This window comes from Phyllobates terribilis, unplaced genomic scaffold (genome assembly GCF_046119375.1).
Source record: "Phyllobates terribilis strain yellow unplaced genomic scaffold, ASM4611937v1 Scaffold_13__5_contigs__length_258822181, whole genome shotgun sequence".
Classification (NCBI taxonomy): Eukaryota; Metazoa; Chordata; class Amphibia; order Anura; family Dendrobatidae; genus Phyllobates; species Phyllobates terribilis.
In genome coordinates, this window is record NW_027362773.1 from 77,426,521 (window position 1) to 77,441,698 (window position 15,178).

The following is a 15,178-nucleotide window of genomic DNA, read 5'->3' on the forward strand; positions in this document are numbered from 1 at the left end:
AGAATATAACTACTATAATACTGCCCCTATGTACAAGAATATAACTACTATAATACTGCTCCTATGTACTAGAATATAACTACCATAATACTGCTATTATGTACAGGAATATAACTGCTATAATACTGCCCTCTATGTACAAGAATATAACTACTATAATACTGCCCCTATGTACAAGAATATAACTACTATAATACTGCTCCTATGTACAAGAATATAACTACTATAATACTGCCCCTATATAGAAGAATATAACTATTATAATACTGCTCCCTATGTACAAGAATATAACTACTATAATACTGCTCCCTATATACAAGAATATAACTACTATAATACTGCTCCTATGTACAGGAAAATAACTGCTATAATACTGCCCCCTATGTACAAGAATATAACTACTATAATACTGCCCCTATGTACAAGAATATAACTGCTATAATACAGCTCCTATGTACAAGAATATAACTGCTATAATACAGCTCCTATGTACAAGAATATAACTACTATAATACTGCTCCTATGTACAAGAATATAACTACTATAATACTGCTCCCTATGTACAAGAATATAACTACTATAATACTACCCCTATGTACAAGAATATAACTACTATAATACTACCCCTATGTACAAGAATATAACTACTATAATACTGCCCCCTATGTACAAGAATATAACTACTATAATACTGCCTCCTATGTACAAGAATATAACTACTATAATACTGCCCCCTATGTACAAGACTATAACTACTATAATACTGCCCCTATGTACAAGAATATAACTACCATAATACTGCTATTATGTACAGGAATATAACTGCTATAATACTGCCTCCTATGTACAAGAATATAACTACTATAATACTACCCCTATGTACAAGAATATAACTACTATAATACTGCCCCCTATGTACAAGAATATAACTACTATAATACTGCCTCCTATGTACAAGAATATAACTACTATAATACTGCCCCCTATGTACAAGAATATAACTACTATAATACTGCCCCTATGTACAAGAATATAACTACTATAATACTGCCCCCTATGTACAAGAATATAACTACTATAATACTGCCCCTATGTACAAGAATATAACTACTATAATACTGCTCCCTAGGTATAAGAATATAACTACTATAATACTGTCCCCTATGTACAAGAATATAACTACTATAATACTGCTCCCTATGTATAAGAATATAACTACTATAATACTGTCCCCTATGTACAAGAATATAACTACTATAATACTGCCCTCTATGTACAAGAATATAACTACTATAATACTGCTCCTAGTACAAGAATATAACTACTATAATACTGCTCCCTATGTACAAGAATATAACTACTATAATACTACCCCTATGTACAAGAATATAACTACTATAATACTACCCCATGTACAAGAATATAACTACTATAATACTGCCCCTATGTACAAGAATATAACTACTATAATACTGCCCCTATGTACAAGAATATAACTACTATTATACTGCTCCTATGTACTACAATATAACTACCATAATACTGCTATTATGTACAGGAATATAACTGCTATAATACTGCCCTCTATGTACAAGAATATAACTACCATAATACTGCTATTATGTACAGGAATATAACTGCTATAATACTGCCCCTATGTACAAGAATATAACTACTATAATACTGCTCCTATGTACAAGAATATAACTACTATAATACTGCCCCTATATAGAAGAATATAACTATTATAATACTGCTCCCTATGTACAAGAATATAACTACTATAATACTGCTCCCTATATACAAGAATATAACTACTATAATACTGCCCCTATGTACAAGAATATCACTACTATAATACTGCCCCCTATGTACAAGAATATAACTACTATAATACTGCCCCCTATGTACAAGAATATAACTACTATAATACTGCCCCTATGTACAAGAATATAACTGCTATAATACAGCTCCTATGTACAAGAATATAACTGCTATAATACAGCTCCTATGTACAAGAATATAACTACTATAATACTGCTCCTATGTACAAGAATATAACTACTATAATACTGCTCCCTATGTACAAGAATATAACTACTATAATACTGCCCCCTATGTACAACAATATAACTACTATAATACTGCCTCCTATGTACAAGAATCTAACTACTATAATACTGCTCCTATGTACAAGAATATAACTACTATAATACTGCTCCTATGTACAAGAATATAACTACTGTAATACTACCTCCTATGTACAAGAATATAACTACTATAATACTGCTCCTATGTACAAGAATATAACTACTATAATACTGCCCCTATGTACAAGAATATAACTACTATAATACTGCCCCCTATGTACAGGAATATAACTACTGTAATACTACCCCCTATGTACAAGAATATAACTACTGTAATACTACCCCCTATGTACAAGAATATAACTACTATAATACTGCCTCTATGTACAAGAATATAACTACTATAATACTGCCTCTATGTACAAGAATATAACTACTATAATACTGCCCCCTATGTACAAGAATATAACTACTATAATACTGCCCCCTATGTACAAGAATATAACTACTATAATACTGCCCCCTATGTACAAGAATATAGCTACTATAATACTGCCCCTATGTACAAGAATATAGCTACTATAATACTGCCCCTATGTACAAGAATATAACTACTATAATACTGCCCCCTATGTACAAGAATATAACTACTATAATACTGCCCCCTATGTACAAGAATATAGCTACTATAATACTGCCCCTATGTACAAGAATATAGCTACTATAATACTGCCCCTATGTACAAGAATATAACTACTATAATACTGTCCCCTATGTACAAGAATATAACTACTATAATACTGCTCCTATGTACAAGAATATAACTACTATAATACTGCTCCTATGTACAAGAATATAACTACTATAATACGGCCCTCTATGTACAAGAATATAACTACTATAATACTGCTCCTATGTACAAGAATATAACTACTATAATACTGCCTCTATGTACAAGAATATAACTACTATAATACTGCTCCTATGTACAAGAATATAACTACTATAATACTGCTCCTATGTACAGGAATATAACTACTATAATACTGCCCCCTATATACAAGAATATAACTACTATAATATTGCTCCTATGTACAAGAATATAACTACTATAATACTGCCCCCTATGTACAAGAATATAACTACTATAATACTGCTCCTATGTACAGGAATATAACTGCTATAATACTGCCCCCTATATACAAGAATATAACTACTATAATATTGCTCCTATGTACAAGAATATAACTACTATAATATTGCTCCTATGTACAAGAATATAACTACTATAATACTGCTCCTATGTACAAGAATATAACTACTATAATACTGCCCCTATGTACAAGAATATAACTACTATAATACTGCTCCTATGTACAAGAATATAACTACTGTAATACTACCCCCTATGTACAAGAATATAACTACTATAATACTGCTCCTATGTACAAGAATATAACTACTATAATACTGCTCCTATGTACAAGAATATAACTACTGTAATACTACCCCCTATGTACAAGAATATAACTACTATAATACTGCTCCTATGTACAAGAATATAACTACTGTAATACTACCCCCTATGTACAAGAATATAACTACTATAATACTGCTCCTATGTACAAGAATATAACTACTGTAATACTACCCCCTATGTACAAGAATATAATTACTATAATACTGCCTCTATGTACAAGAATATAACTACTATAATACTGCTCCTATGTACAAGAATATAACTACTATAATACTGCTCCTATGTACAGGAATATAACTACTATAATACTGCCCCCTATATACAAGAATATAACTACTATAATATTGCTCCTATGTACAAGAATATAACTACTATAATACTGCCCCCTATGTACAAGAATATAACTACTATAATACTGCTCCTATGTACAGGAATATAACTACTATAATACTGCTCCTATGTACAGGAATATAACTACTATAATGCTGCCCCTATGTACAGGAATATAACTGCTATAATACTGCCCCCTATATACAAGAATATAACTACTATAATATTGCTCCTATGTACAAGAATATAACTACTATAATATTGCTCCTATGTACAAGAATATAACTACTATAATACTGCTCCTATGTACATAAGTCTGAATACCGGTTGTTTCACATTTACAATATTCACCTTTTCTTTGCATCCAAAGTGGCTGTATGTACAGGGGATTGGAGCCTTGTAACAGTCCATGTCATAATGATCGGCCATCTGAAAGAGAAGCAGAGCCGGTCACGCGGATTAATCGCAGCCTCATCCCTCTGATTACAGCCCCGGCGCCTCCTTCCATCTGACCGCTCGGCTTAGATCAGTAGGAGATCACTGAATTGTACCAGTCTATTCGGGGCTTTTCTTACCTGTTTCCGGGCCAAATCGGTTTGGCAGTATTCGCAGGTCACGTAGGCCAAGGGGCAGGTCTGGTCGTGTCCCTGTAGAATAAATGAACGATGCAAGATTACTATAAAGAAATGGACGCCCCACCTTTTAATATCCAAAATTAATTTAATAAACGTTATCAGTTGCCACGTGGTGGGAAAACAAGCCCCAAAAAAAACAGAAAACAATCGACTGAAAAGTTGTGACACATAATAGGACGCCAAATGGTGTATAACAATAAGCACGTCCACCTAACGAGACAAGCTGCGGTGGTCGCACATGCTCAGTCACGCGCACGGCCAGGTCTGTGGATAGCGATTACCGCAGAGCAGCCAGTAGGAATAGCTTTCTGTCTACTTGTTAAAGAAGGAGTGGGGCTTCTGCAGCACCTGGCAGTACAGCTGTCAGAGGGGGAAGGAGACTGATTCTATCCAGAGATGCATGAAAGCAAAGAAGCAATTTTTCCCCTTACAGCTCAACAACAGATGAGGATATTCTGAACACTTTATAAAGGTGCCCCAAACTGCACCCCTCAGTGTATTTTCAGTCCTATTGAGCTCAGTAGGACAGATAGTGATCAAACTGAATAACATTTCATTTCTTTTGCAGGTTGTTACCGGACCGTAAATTACATGAATTGCACAGATTTATCCATCAACGCCTATAGGTTTGCAGACTTACCGTCCTCTCCTCATAGGGCATCTCCGTCAGGCAGTTCTCACACGACACCAGGCGTCTCGGGCACTCGCCCTCCACGTGTCGTTGTAGCTGGCTTCTCTTAAAGGGCTGCTGACACAGTTTGCACTCCACACTGGTGAACTCACAGGCAGCTAAGTGATGCTGCAAAAAAAGGAAGAAAAACATACAAGCCTTGTAATATTCTGGCAGCAATGATGATCTCGGAGTACAATCTTACAACCCTGAACTTTACTCTTGCATTTATTTATTTTTAATCTAATCCATCATAATATATCTTTCTAGCTCAGCTAAAATTCTGACTTCCTGCAGCTACCATTAGAGGGAGCTCAGGAGTTTACTGCATACAGATCTGTGTCTACACAGTATGCAGCCGGTTCCCCCTAGTGGATGCAATTAAACATCTATGCAGTGTACAGTGGGTACGGAAAGTATTCAGACCCCTTTAAATTTTTCACTCTGTTTCATTGCAGCCATTTGGTAAATTCTAAAACGTTCATTTTTTTCTCATTACAGTAAAGTACACTGCACCCCATCTTGACTGAAAAAAAACAGAAATGTAGAAATTTTTGCAAATTTATTAAAAAAGAAAAACTGAAGAAATATCACAATGGCTGCAATGAAACAAAGAGTGAAAAATTTAAAGGGGTCTGAATACTTTCCACATCCACTGTATATGCTGAATAAATAGAACTTACTCAGCACAAAACTGTGGATGTAGTTGGAGAACAGGCACAAAGCCTCAGTCTGCACTACTGAGACTCACTAGTGCAGCCCTCTGGTGAGGTATAAAGGCCGGACTCTGTGTACAGACACATGAGGCTGCAGAGTTCAGGTTGGATCATACATTACACACGGCATTGCACAGATTTGTCCTTCCGATCTCGGGCTCGCTCACCTCCAGGTTTCTCAGCTCCATCCTGCCCGCACAGTCCTGGCTGGGACATTTCACAGTCAGGGACAGGATTTCTCTTTTGGCAAAGTTATCGGGGAAGAGTTGGTTCTCCAGGAGGAGGTCATTATCCACGGGACACTTCGGTCCGGCATCCCTGGAAGATAAAGCAAGTGGATATAACAGAAAGAAGGGATTAACAGGGGAGAAAATTGAGAAACAGTCAGCAAGTATTCAAAGTTTTTTGGACTGGGCTCTGCTCCTGATCCCTGGTCCGACCCACTCAGTGATGGATAAATATGTTATGGAACATCAAGGGGTTAATATTTGAGAGAGAAGAGAAGCCATCCTAAATATGTTAAGGGGACAGAAAAGGGTTAAACACCCCCCACCCCTAAAGAGTAGATATGATCCATCCATTTGGATAAAGTTTTTGAAACTTTTGGAAGTTAGAATCCTTGAAGTAAAAAAAAATAAAATAAAATTCTAATTTCTAAAGGACATGTGATCGTACGAGGCTCGGGGACACGTGATCGGTGTAAACAGGACGTGAGTGGAGGCGAAAGCTGCCGGAGAATGTGACGATGATGAGTTCTGGGGCAGAGGAAGGACGAGCTGGTGGATTTAGGTGAAGGCGATGAGATGCAGAGAGTTTATTCACCTGTTTCCTGCAGTCCCGGGGGTTATTTTTTATGTTACACAGAGCGACGGCGGTTTCCTGTTCCCCTCCTGCTGATTCTGATAAAATCCGCACCCACGGAAGGCGAGTGGTACAAGCTCATAAAAAATGACTGAAGAGAAAAATCCAGCTTCATAAAAAGTTAAAAATTTCCAAAGCAGCTTAAAAATTATTAAAATCCATAATAGGTACAGCAATACAGCTTTCGAAAGCTCATGGCGTTCTTTATCAGAGCTCTGGGCATTCGAAACGCGTATTGCGTATTACGGATTTTAATAATTTTTAAGCTGCTTTGGAAATAAATTTTGAACTTTTTATGAAGCTGGATTTTTCTCTTCAATCATTTTGTCTGCTGGCCAAGTGGTCCTTTGGAATCCCTGCTTCAGGCGCCATCAGCCCGGGTAAGGTGATACTATCCTCTCTTTTCTATACAAGTACATAAAGCCGCACATGACACAATGCCGCTTTCTTATGTTACCACCTTCCATCTTTCATAAAAATCCTAGAAAAGTTTTTTTTTTTCCCCCTTTAAAATAATTTTTTTAAATAATTCAAGTTCTGATTAAAGAGCAGAGGACGCGTCTTTGTTTCTGGGCTGTCGGCACACAGCGGTGTCCTGCTCGCGACCACTTCTCTAATAAAAGCTTTCCTGCCGTCTCTCTCGGTTGCTGCAGGTGGAACAAGAAAGGCCGGACCAGATGATACATAGACGGACAAGGCAGACGCCTTCCCGTCCTGGCTGGTACCAGAGTGTCCTGCACTGCACTGCACAGGAGGCATCTCCAGCCATCACTATGGGGTGTACTTACATTTTTCCACAGACTACTAGCTTTTGGAAAATAACAGTGTAATGTGTCATGTGTTGTGTTTCCGAGATTAGATTTGCCTAATTTCAAGACGTTCAGTCTCTACCTGATCTGTCATGAATGTGAACATTTAACACGATGAGGCCTTTGGAGTCTGAACTTTAGCTCTTGGGTTTTTTTATTGCAATTTTTCCGAGCATTGCATGATCTGACCTTGGGGTGAATTTGCTTGGACCGTTCAACTCCTGAAAAGATTGTCAACCATCTTGAATGATGTTCAAGAAAGCCGAACACTAGACTGGAAATTTACCTTAATCTCGCTGCTTGTGGGAAAATAAAAAGGCAGTGGAATATCTGCTGTGCACACCGTGGCGCTGCTGGAGCAGAGCTCACCTTATAGACTTTATGATGCACGCTTTACAGAAACGATGGCCACACGGCGTCTGCAGGGGCTCCCTCAGTGCCATGAGGCAGATCGGACACTCGTACTTGCTCTCTAGTAGGGGATCAAACTCTACGTCGTATCCTTGCGTCTCCTCAATGACCAGGCTGGAGGGGTTAATCCCTGGCGTCTCCACGGAGGGGCTGGTGACATCCTCCTTGGTGTTCAGTGCGCAAGCGCCGGCCGTAGCTCCGCAGCAAGCGTCGTCTGAATCCCAACAACCCTCGTAGCTGGCTCCGGAGTTCACTAGACTCATAGTAACGAGGCTTTTATGGCCGTCTGCACCATCTAAGAGGGGAAGAGAGGAAGAAACTTAAATATACAATAAATGCAACTAATAAATAGAAAATAACAATAACAGCTGTGTGCGTGTGCCAAGAGGCATCGTTTTCCAAAAACAGCGCCACTGCTGCCCACAGGTTGTATATGGTATTGCAGCTTTGTGCTACTCACTGCAATGGAGCGGATCAGTCTCTAAAAACCAGCAGATATGTTCTCTAACCCTGTACAACCCCTTTAAGGCGGCATCAGCAATGGCTGGATAGATTCTCAGCTCAGATTTTTAGGGCAGTAACGGCGTGGACGAGTCCAAAATGATAATACACTGCTCAAAAAAAATAAAGGGAACACTTAAACAATAGAATATAACTCCAAGTAAATCAAACTTATGTGAAATCAAACTGTCCACTTAGGAAACAACACTGATTGACAATCAATTTCACATGCTGTTGTGCAAATGGAATAGACAATAGATGGAAATTATTGGCAATTATCAATACACCCTCAATAAAGGAGTGGTTCTGCAGGTGGGGACCACAGACCACATCTCAGTACCAATGCTTTCTGGCTGATGTTTTGGTCACTTTTGAATGTTGGTTGTGCTTTCACACTCGTGATAGCATGAGACGGACTCTACAACCCACAGAAGTTGCTCAGGTAGTGCAGCTCATCTAGGATGGCACATCAATGCGAGCTGTGGCAAGAAGGTTTGCTGTGTGTCAGCATAGTGTCCAGAGGCTGGAGGCACTACCAGGAGACAGGCCAGTACACCAGGAGACGTGAAGGGGGCCGTAGGAGAGCAACAACCCAGCAGCAGGACCGCTATCTCCGCCTTTGTGCAAGGAGGAACAGGAGGAGCACTGCCAGAGCCCTGCAAAATGACCTCCAGCAGGCCACAAATGTGCATGTGTCTGCACAAACGGTTAGAAACCGACTCCATGAGGGTGGTATGAGGGCCTGACGTCCACAGATGGGGGTTGTGCTCACAGCCCAACACCGTGCAGGACGCTTGGCATTTGCCACAGAACACCAGGATTGGCAAAGTCACCACTGGCGCCCTGTGCTCTTCACAGATGAAAGCAGGTTCACACTGAGCACATGTGACAAACGTGACAGAGTCTGGAGACGCCGTGGAGAGCGATCTGCTGCCTGCAACATCCTTCAGCATGACAGGTCTGGCAGTGGGTCAGTAATGGTGTGGGGTGGCATTTCTTTGGAGGGCCGCACAGCCCTCCATGTGCTCGCCAGAGGTAGCCTGACTGCTATTAGGTACAGAGATGAGATCCTCAGACCCCTTGTGAGACCATATGCTGCTGCGGTTGGCCCTGGGTTCCTCCTAATGCAGGACAATGCCAGACCTCATGTGGCTGGAGTGTGTCAGCAGTTCCTGCAAGATGAAGGCATTGAAGCTATGGACTGGCCCGCCCGTTCCCCAGACCTGAATCCGATTGAGCACATCTGGAACATCATGTCTCGCTCCATCCACCAACGTCACGTTGCAGCACAGACTGTCCAGGAGTTGGCGGATGCTTTAGTCCAGGTCTGGGAGGAGATCATCTTCAACCTCATCAGGAGCATGCCCAGGCGTTGTAGGGAGGTCATACAGGCACGTGGAAGCCACACACAATACTCAGCCTCATCAGGAGCATGCCCAGGCGTTGTAGGGAGGTCATACAGGCACGTGGAGGCCAAACACAATACTCAGCCTCATCAGGAGCATGCCCAGGCGTTGTAGGGAGGTCATACAGGCACGTGGAGGCCAAACACAATACTGAGCCTCATTTTAACTTGTTTTAAGGACATTACATCAAAGTTGGATCAGCCTGTAGTGTGTTTGTCCACTTTAATTTTGGGGGTGACTCCAAATCCAGGCCTCCATTGGTTAACAAATGTGATTTCCATTGATGATTTTTGTGTGATTTTGTTGTCGGCACATTCAACTTTGTACAGAACAAAGTATTCAATGAGAATATTTCATTCATTTAGATCTAGGATGTGGTATTTGAGTGTTCCCTTTATTTTTTTGACCAGTGTATATTATTGTTTTAAGCCAACAGTTGCTATGTAGAGCGATGAATCTCCAAGATAACAGACTACAAACCATCCCTGGGTGGCCCAATCCAAGCTCCTCTCCATTCATCCTCTAGGATCTAGGGGCCGCCATTACGGCACAAACCCCCACCGATCCAGGGGGCGTATGCGAGGTCCGCATGAGGACAAATCTTCCGATCTTTAAGCTGAAGGACTCCACTGTTAGAAGGAGGTAGTGACTTCGAGTGGCTGAAGAATGAGCTGGAGAGAGACAGTAAGACTGTTGTACCGCCATTTCCAGGAAATGCACTGAAGAGACAGCTTCCATTCCGAGGGGTAGAGGGCATTTTTGAAGAGTCTTTCATTGAAGAGCGACGGCAAGGACTAGAGCAGTTTATTAATAAGATCGCCGGACATCCCCTTGCTCAGAATGAACGTTGTCTGCATATGTTCTTGCAGGACGAAACATACGCCCACCGGTCCAGGGGCGGCCGGCGCATGCGCCCACCGGTCCAGGGGCCGGCGCATGCGCCCACCGGTCCAGGGGCCGGCGCATGCGCCCACCGGTCCAGGGGCCGGCGCATGCGCCCACCGGTCCAGAGGTCGCCGCATGCGCCCACCGGTCCAGGGGCCGCCGCATACGCTATATACTCCCAGGTCTAGCAGCGCAGGGACGGTATATGCACCTATATCAAGTAGTGCAAGGTGCAGTACATACGCCCAGATCTAGGGGCCGCCGGGGCGGTATATGCGCCCAGATCTAGTGGTGCAGGGACGGTACATACGCCCAGATCTAGGGGCCGCTGGGACGGTATATACACCCAGATCTAGTGGTGCAGGAATAGTATACACCCAGATCTGAGGGCCACAGTTCTGGCTATTAGATCTGGATGTATACAATAGGTACAGTATACAGCTATATACAAGCATCCCTGTATTTGTGCTCAGGTTGCAGGCCGGTGGAGAATGACATCAGCCGGGTAGACGGCCGTCCAGGGGAAATTCCATCATTGCTTCCCTTTTCCACCACAACCATAGGGATTACATTCCCAACATTCCAGATGGGAACAACAAGCTCTGACAATGACGGGTGTGCTGGAGCTGTCGCCCACCTGCAGAAAGAGTTAATCAGTCACCAGAGAGACTTGTCCGGTACCTGCGAGTGTGAACAAGACACGTGGGATGTGCAGGATGAGCTCCACTTTATAGGATGCATTCCTGCTCGTCATAAACTGCGGTCAATATACAGAGCCGAGATCGTGACAACAGCAAAAGTCATCAAAATGTAAGAATCCACTAACATGGAGAGTCAGATAATAAAGAATGGCCCCTATACAGCGCGCGGAGCGGCCCTGGCTCCATACACCGCGCACATCAGATGCCGTCCGGTAAGAGGCGCTTCTCTGGGTTTATATATTAACAATGTGAGATAATTGACATAGTATATTACTGTATGGCACGCGCCCACGCTACGTCTCAGGAGTTTACCAGCAGATGTCCACAACGTACACAAGAAAGGCGCCAATATAACCGTACAGGACGCCATACCGTGACTTTATGGTGATCATTAGACTTTCTCCGAGGCGTCACCTGTTTACAGGAGAACTCCGCAGCTCCGCGCAGCCTGCACTGATCGGGGACCAGGACAACGTGCGCACAGAGTAGTGCAAGCAAAAACCTCTCCAGGAAATGCACGTTTTAGGGGCAGTTTTTCTTTTTCCTGAAGCAGTTTTATTAAGATTTTTTTTTTTTATTCCAGCTTTTTGATTGGACAATCCCTAGTCCGGAGAGGTCTCCTTCAGAATCCGCTTCAAAGAAGTGACATGAACTCCCCCACCCCTCCCCCCAAGGAAGTTTTCAAAACCTTTCCAGAAAAAAAAAAAAATGCTCAAAAAACTCCTCTTATGAACATTACAATGGATTTCCCATTGAAATGAATTGGAAGAGTTTTCCTAAGAGTTTTTGAAGAGAAACTGAGCCAAACACCCCCCCAGCCAAAAAACAAACAAAAAAAAAACTGACCTTAAGGAAGTTTGTCTCTGATCATTTAGTCCTTTAGACAAGGGTTCCCCAACTCCAGTCCTCAAGGCCCACCAACAGGTCATGTTTTCAGGATTTCCTTAGAATTGCTCGGGCAATAATTCCACCACCTGTGCAATACTAAGGAAATCCTGAAAACATGACCTGTTGGTGGGCTTTGGATGTCACAGTTGCTATTGCCCCTGGCGTCTAAAGCAGGGTTCCCCAACTCCGATCCTCAAAGTGTATGTAGAAGGAAAAAGAGACCAGCTCACCCTTTTGAGGAACAATCGGCATGGAAGCCGGCGATGGACGCCACTGCTCAGCGCCCAGTATATGCAGGAGAAGGAGGAAAGATCCAGCTTCCAATCCAGGAATATATAAAACAAATTCCTTTATTGCAAAAAGTTAAAAATATCTGACAAGAAGATGAGCAGTTGCACCCCAACAATCTAAGGTGTGAGGGGAAAGAACCAAAAGTCCCTCCTCACACCTTACATTGTTAGAGGTTTTTGCTCCAAACACACAGTACAGAGCGCCCCACGCCGAATCAAGCGGAGCGACCCACGCCCCCCCCGCCACACAGAGCGCCCCGCGCCCCACCACACACAGAGCGCCCCGTGCCCCACAGAGCGCCCCGCCACACAGAGCGCCCCACCACACACAGAGCGCCCCGCCACACACAGAGCGCCCCATCACACACAGAGCGCCCCGCGCCCCACCACACAGAGCACCCCGCCACACAGAGCGCCCCGCCACACAGAGCGCCCCGCCACACACAGAGCGCCCCGTGCCCCACCACACACAGAGCGCCCCGCCACACAGAGCGCCCCGTGCCCCACCACACACAGAGCGCCCCGCCACACAGAGCGCCCCGCCACACACAGAGCGCCCCGTGCCCCACCACACACAGAGCGCCCCGCCACACAGAGCACCCCGCCACACAGAGCGCCCCGCGCCCCACCACACAGAGCGCCCCGCGCCCCACCACACAGAGCGCCCCGCGCCCCACCACGCGCCCCGCCACACAGAGCGCCCCGTGCCCCACCACACACAGAGCGCCCCGTGCCCCGCCACACAGAGCGCCCCGCCACACACAGAGCGCCCCGCCACACACAGAGCGCCCCGCCACACACAGAGCGCCCCGCCACACACAGAGCGCCCGTGCCCCACCACACACAGCGCCCGTGCCCCACCACACACAGAGCGCCCCACCACACACAGAGCGCCCCGCCACACAGAGCGCCCCGCGCCCCACCACACACAGAGCGCCCCGCGCCCCACCACACACAGAGCGCCCCGCCACACACAGAGCGCCCCGTGCCCCACCACACAGAGCGCCCCGCCACACACAGAGCGCCCCACCACACACAGAGCGCCCCACCACACAGAGCGCCCCGCGCCCCACCACACAGAGCGCCCCACCACACACAGAGCGCCCCGCGCCCCACCACACAGAGCGCCCCACCACACACAGAGCGCCCCACCACACACAGAGCGCACCACCACACACAGAGCGCCCCACCACACACAGAGCGCCCCACCACACACAGAGCGCCCCGCCACACAGAGCGCCCCGCGCCCCACCACACAGAGCGCCCCGCGCCCCACCACACAGAGCGCCCCGCGCCCCACCACACAGAGCGCCCCGCGCCCCACCACACACAGAGCGCCCCGCGCCCCACACAGAGCGCCCCGTGCCCCACCACACACAGAGCGCCCCGCCACACACAGAGCGCCCCGTGCCCCGCCACACACAGAGCGCCCCGCCACACACAGAGCGCCCCGCCACACACAGAGCGCCCCGCCACACACAGAGCGCCCCGCCACACACAGAGCGCCCCGCTAAAAAAAAACGACAAATGTGGCGGCAGAGGATCATTCTGTGTACGGCCACTTAAAGGGCTTGTACAGACCATGGAGTTTCCTGGCGCAGCGCTGAGATCCACTTTCAGGACCCCTCTGAGGCATAGTATAGGGGGTCCCGGCTCCCTGCCCCTCAGGGTGAGGGGAGGACATGTGTGAAGGTCACTGGGCGCTGCCCCCACCTCTGTGACCACTGAGACCCTGGGGACGGGCGCTACCAATCTCAGGATCTGTGGGGGGGGGGGGTCCCTGGAGTCTGCCCTCCACTGATCACAGACTGTCATGACCTATGGATTCTTCTGATGGAAAACCCCAGTCACGACTCCATCCTTCACTTGCGGTCGTGTAATTGCTTATGTCCGAGCCGCCGGGCGAGCACACGTTATACACGGGGAGTAACCGCCCCGCAGACCCCGCGCCTCCCTCCCGGCCCCCGGTTACTCACCCGCACGGCCCCGCTCCCGGTTTCACTCTCGGCAGAGACTTCCTCCTCTCACCAGTAACACCTAGTCTGTGACGAGCGGCACCACGTGACGCACAGCACGTGACCAGTGGTACACCAGGTGACGGGAAAAAGTCATATCACGTGACCCGAGAAACTACATGACAGACGTCTGTCAGCAACCAATCAGAAGACACTTTCACGTTTCAGAGGTTCTGTGTACAGATGAGAGCAGTGATCTGATTGGATGCTGCGGTGCCCGCTCCATATTTAACTCCTTTTCTTCCTGTGTTTTCCTCCTACAGACCAATGTTGTGTTATTATGTCCTTATAGCTCTCACAGCACGTATATCGGCACAGCGGTGCTCCCTGCAGTATATCCCTGCACAGCGGCGCTCCCTGCAGTATATCCCTGCACAGCGGCGCTCCCTGCAGTATATCCCTGCACAGCGGTACTCCCTGCAGTATATCCCTGCACAGCGGCGCTCCCTGCAGTATATCCCTGCACAGCGGCGCTCCCTGCAGTATATCC

General features: G+C 45.6%; 1 protein-coding gene across 1 annotated transcript in view; it reads right to left on the reverse strand.

Moving 5' to 3' along the window:
- Positions 1–14,777, reverse strand: part of TRAF6 (TNF receptor associated factor 6) — a 36,602-nt gene extending 21,825 nt beyond the window's left edge. The window contains exons 1-6 of the mRNA XM_073658143.1: positions 14,650–14,777; positions 7,961–8,297; positions 6,089–6,239; positions 5,176–5,334; positions 4,476–4,547; positions 4,252–4,329 (exon numbers count right to left, since the gene is read on the reverse strand). Coding sequence (XP_073514244.1) covers positions 4,252–4,329; positions 4,476–4,547; positions 5,176–5,334; positions 6,089–6,239; positions 7,961–8,265 — 765 coding nt within the window. The 5' untranslated portion in view covers positions 8,266–8,297; positions 14,650–14,777. The remainder of the gene's footprint in view (positions 1–4,251; positions 4,330–4,475; positions 4,548–5,175; positions 5,335–6,088; positions 6,240–7,960; positions 8,298–14,649) is intronic.
- Positions 14,778–15,178: the final 401 nt, after the last annotated feature.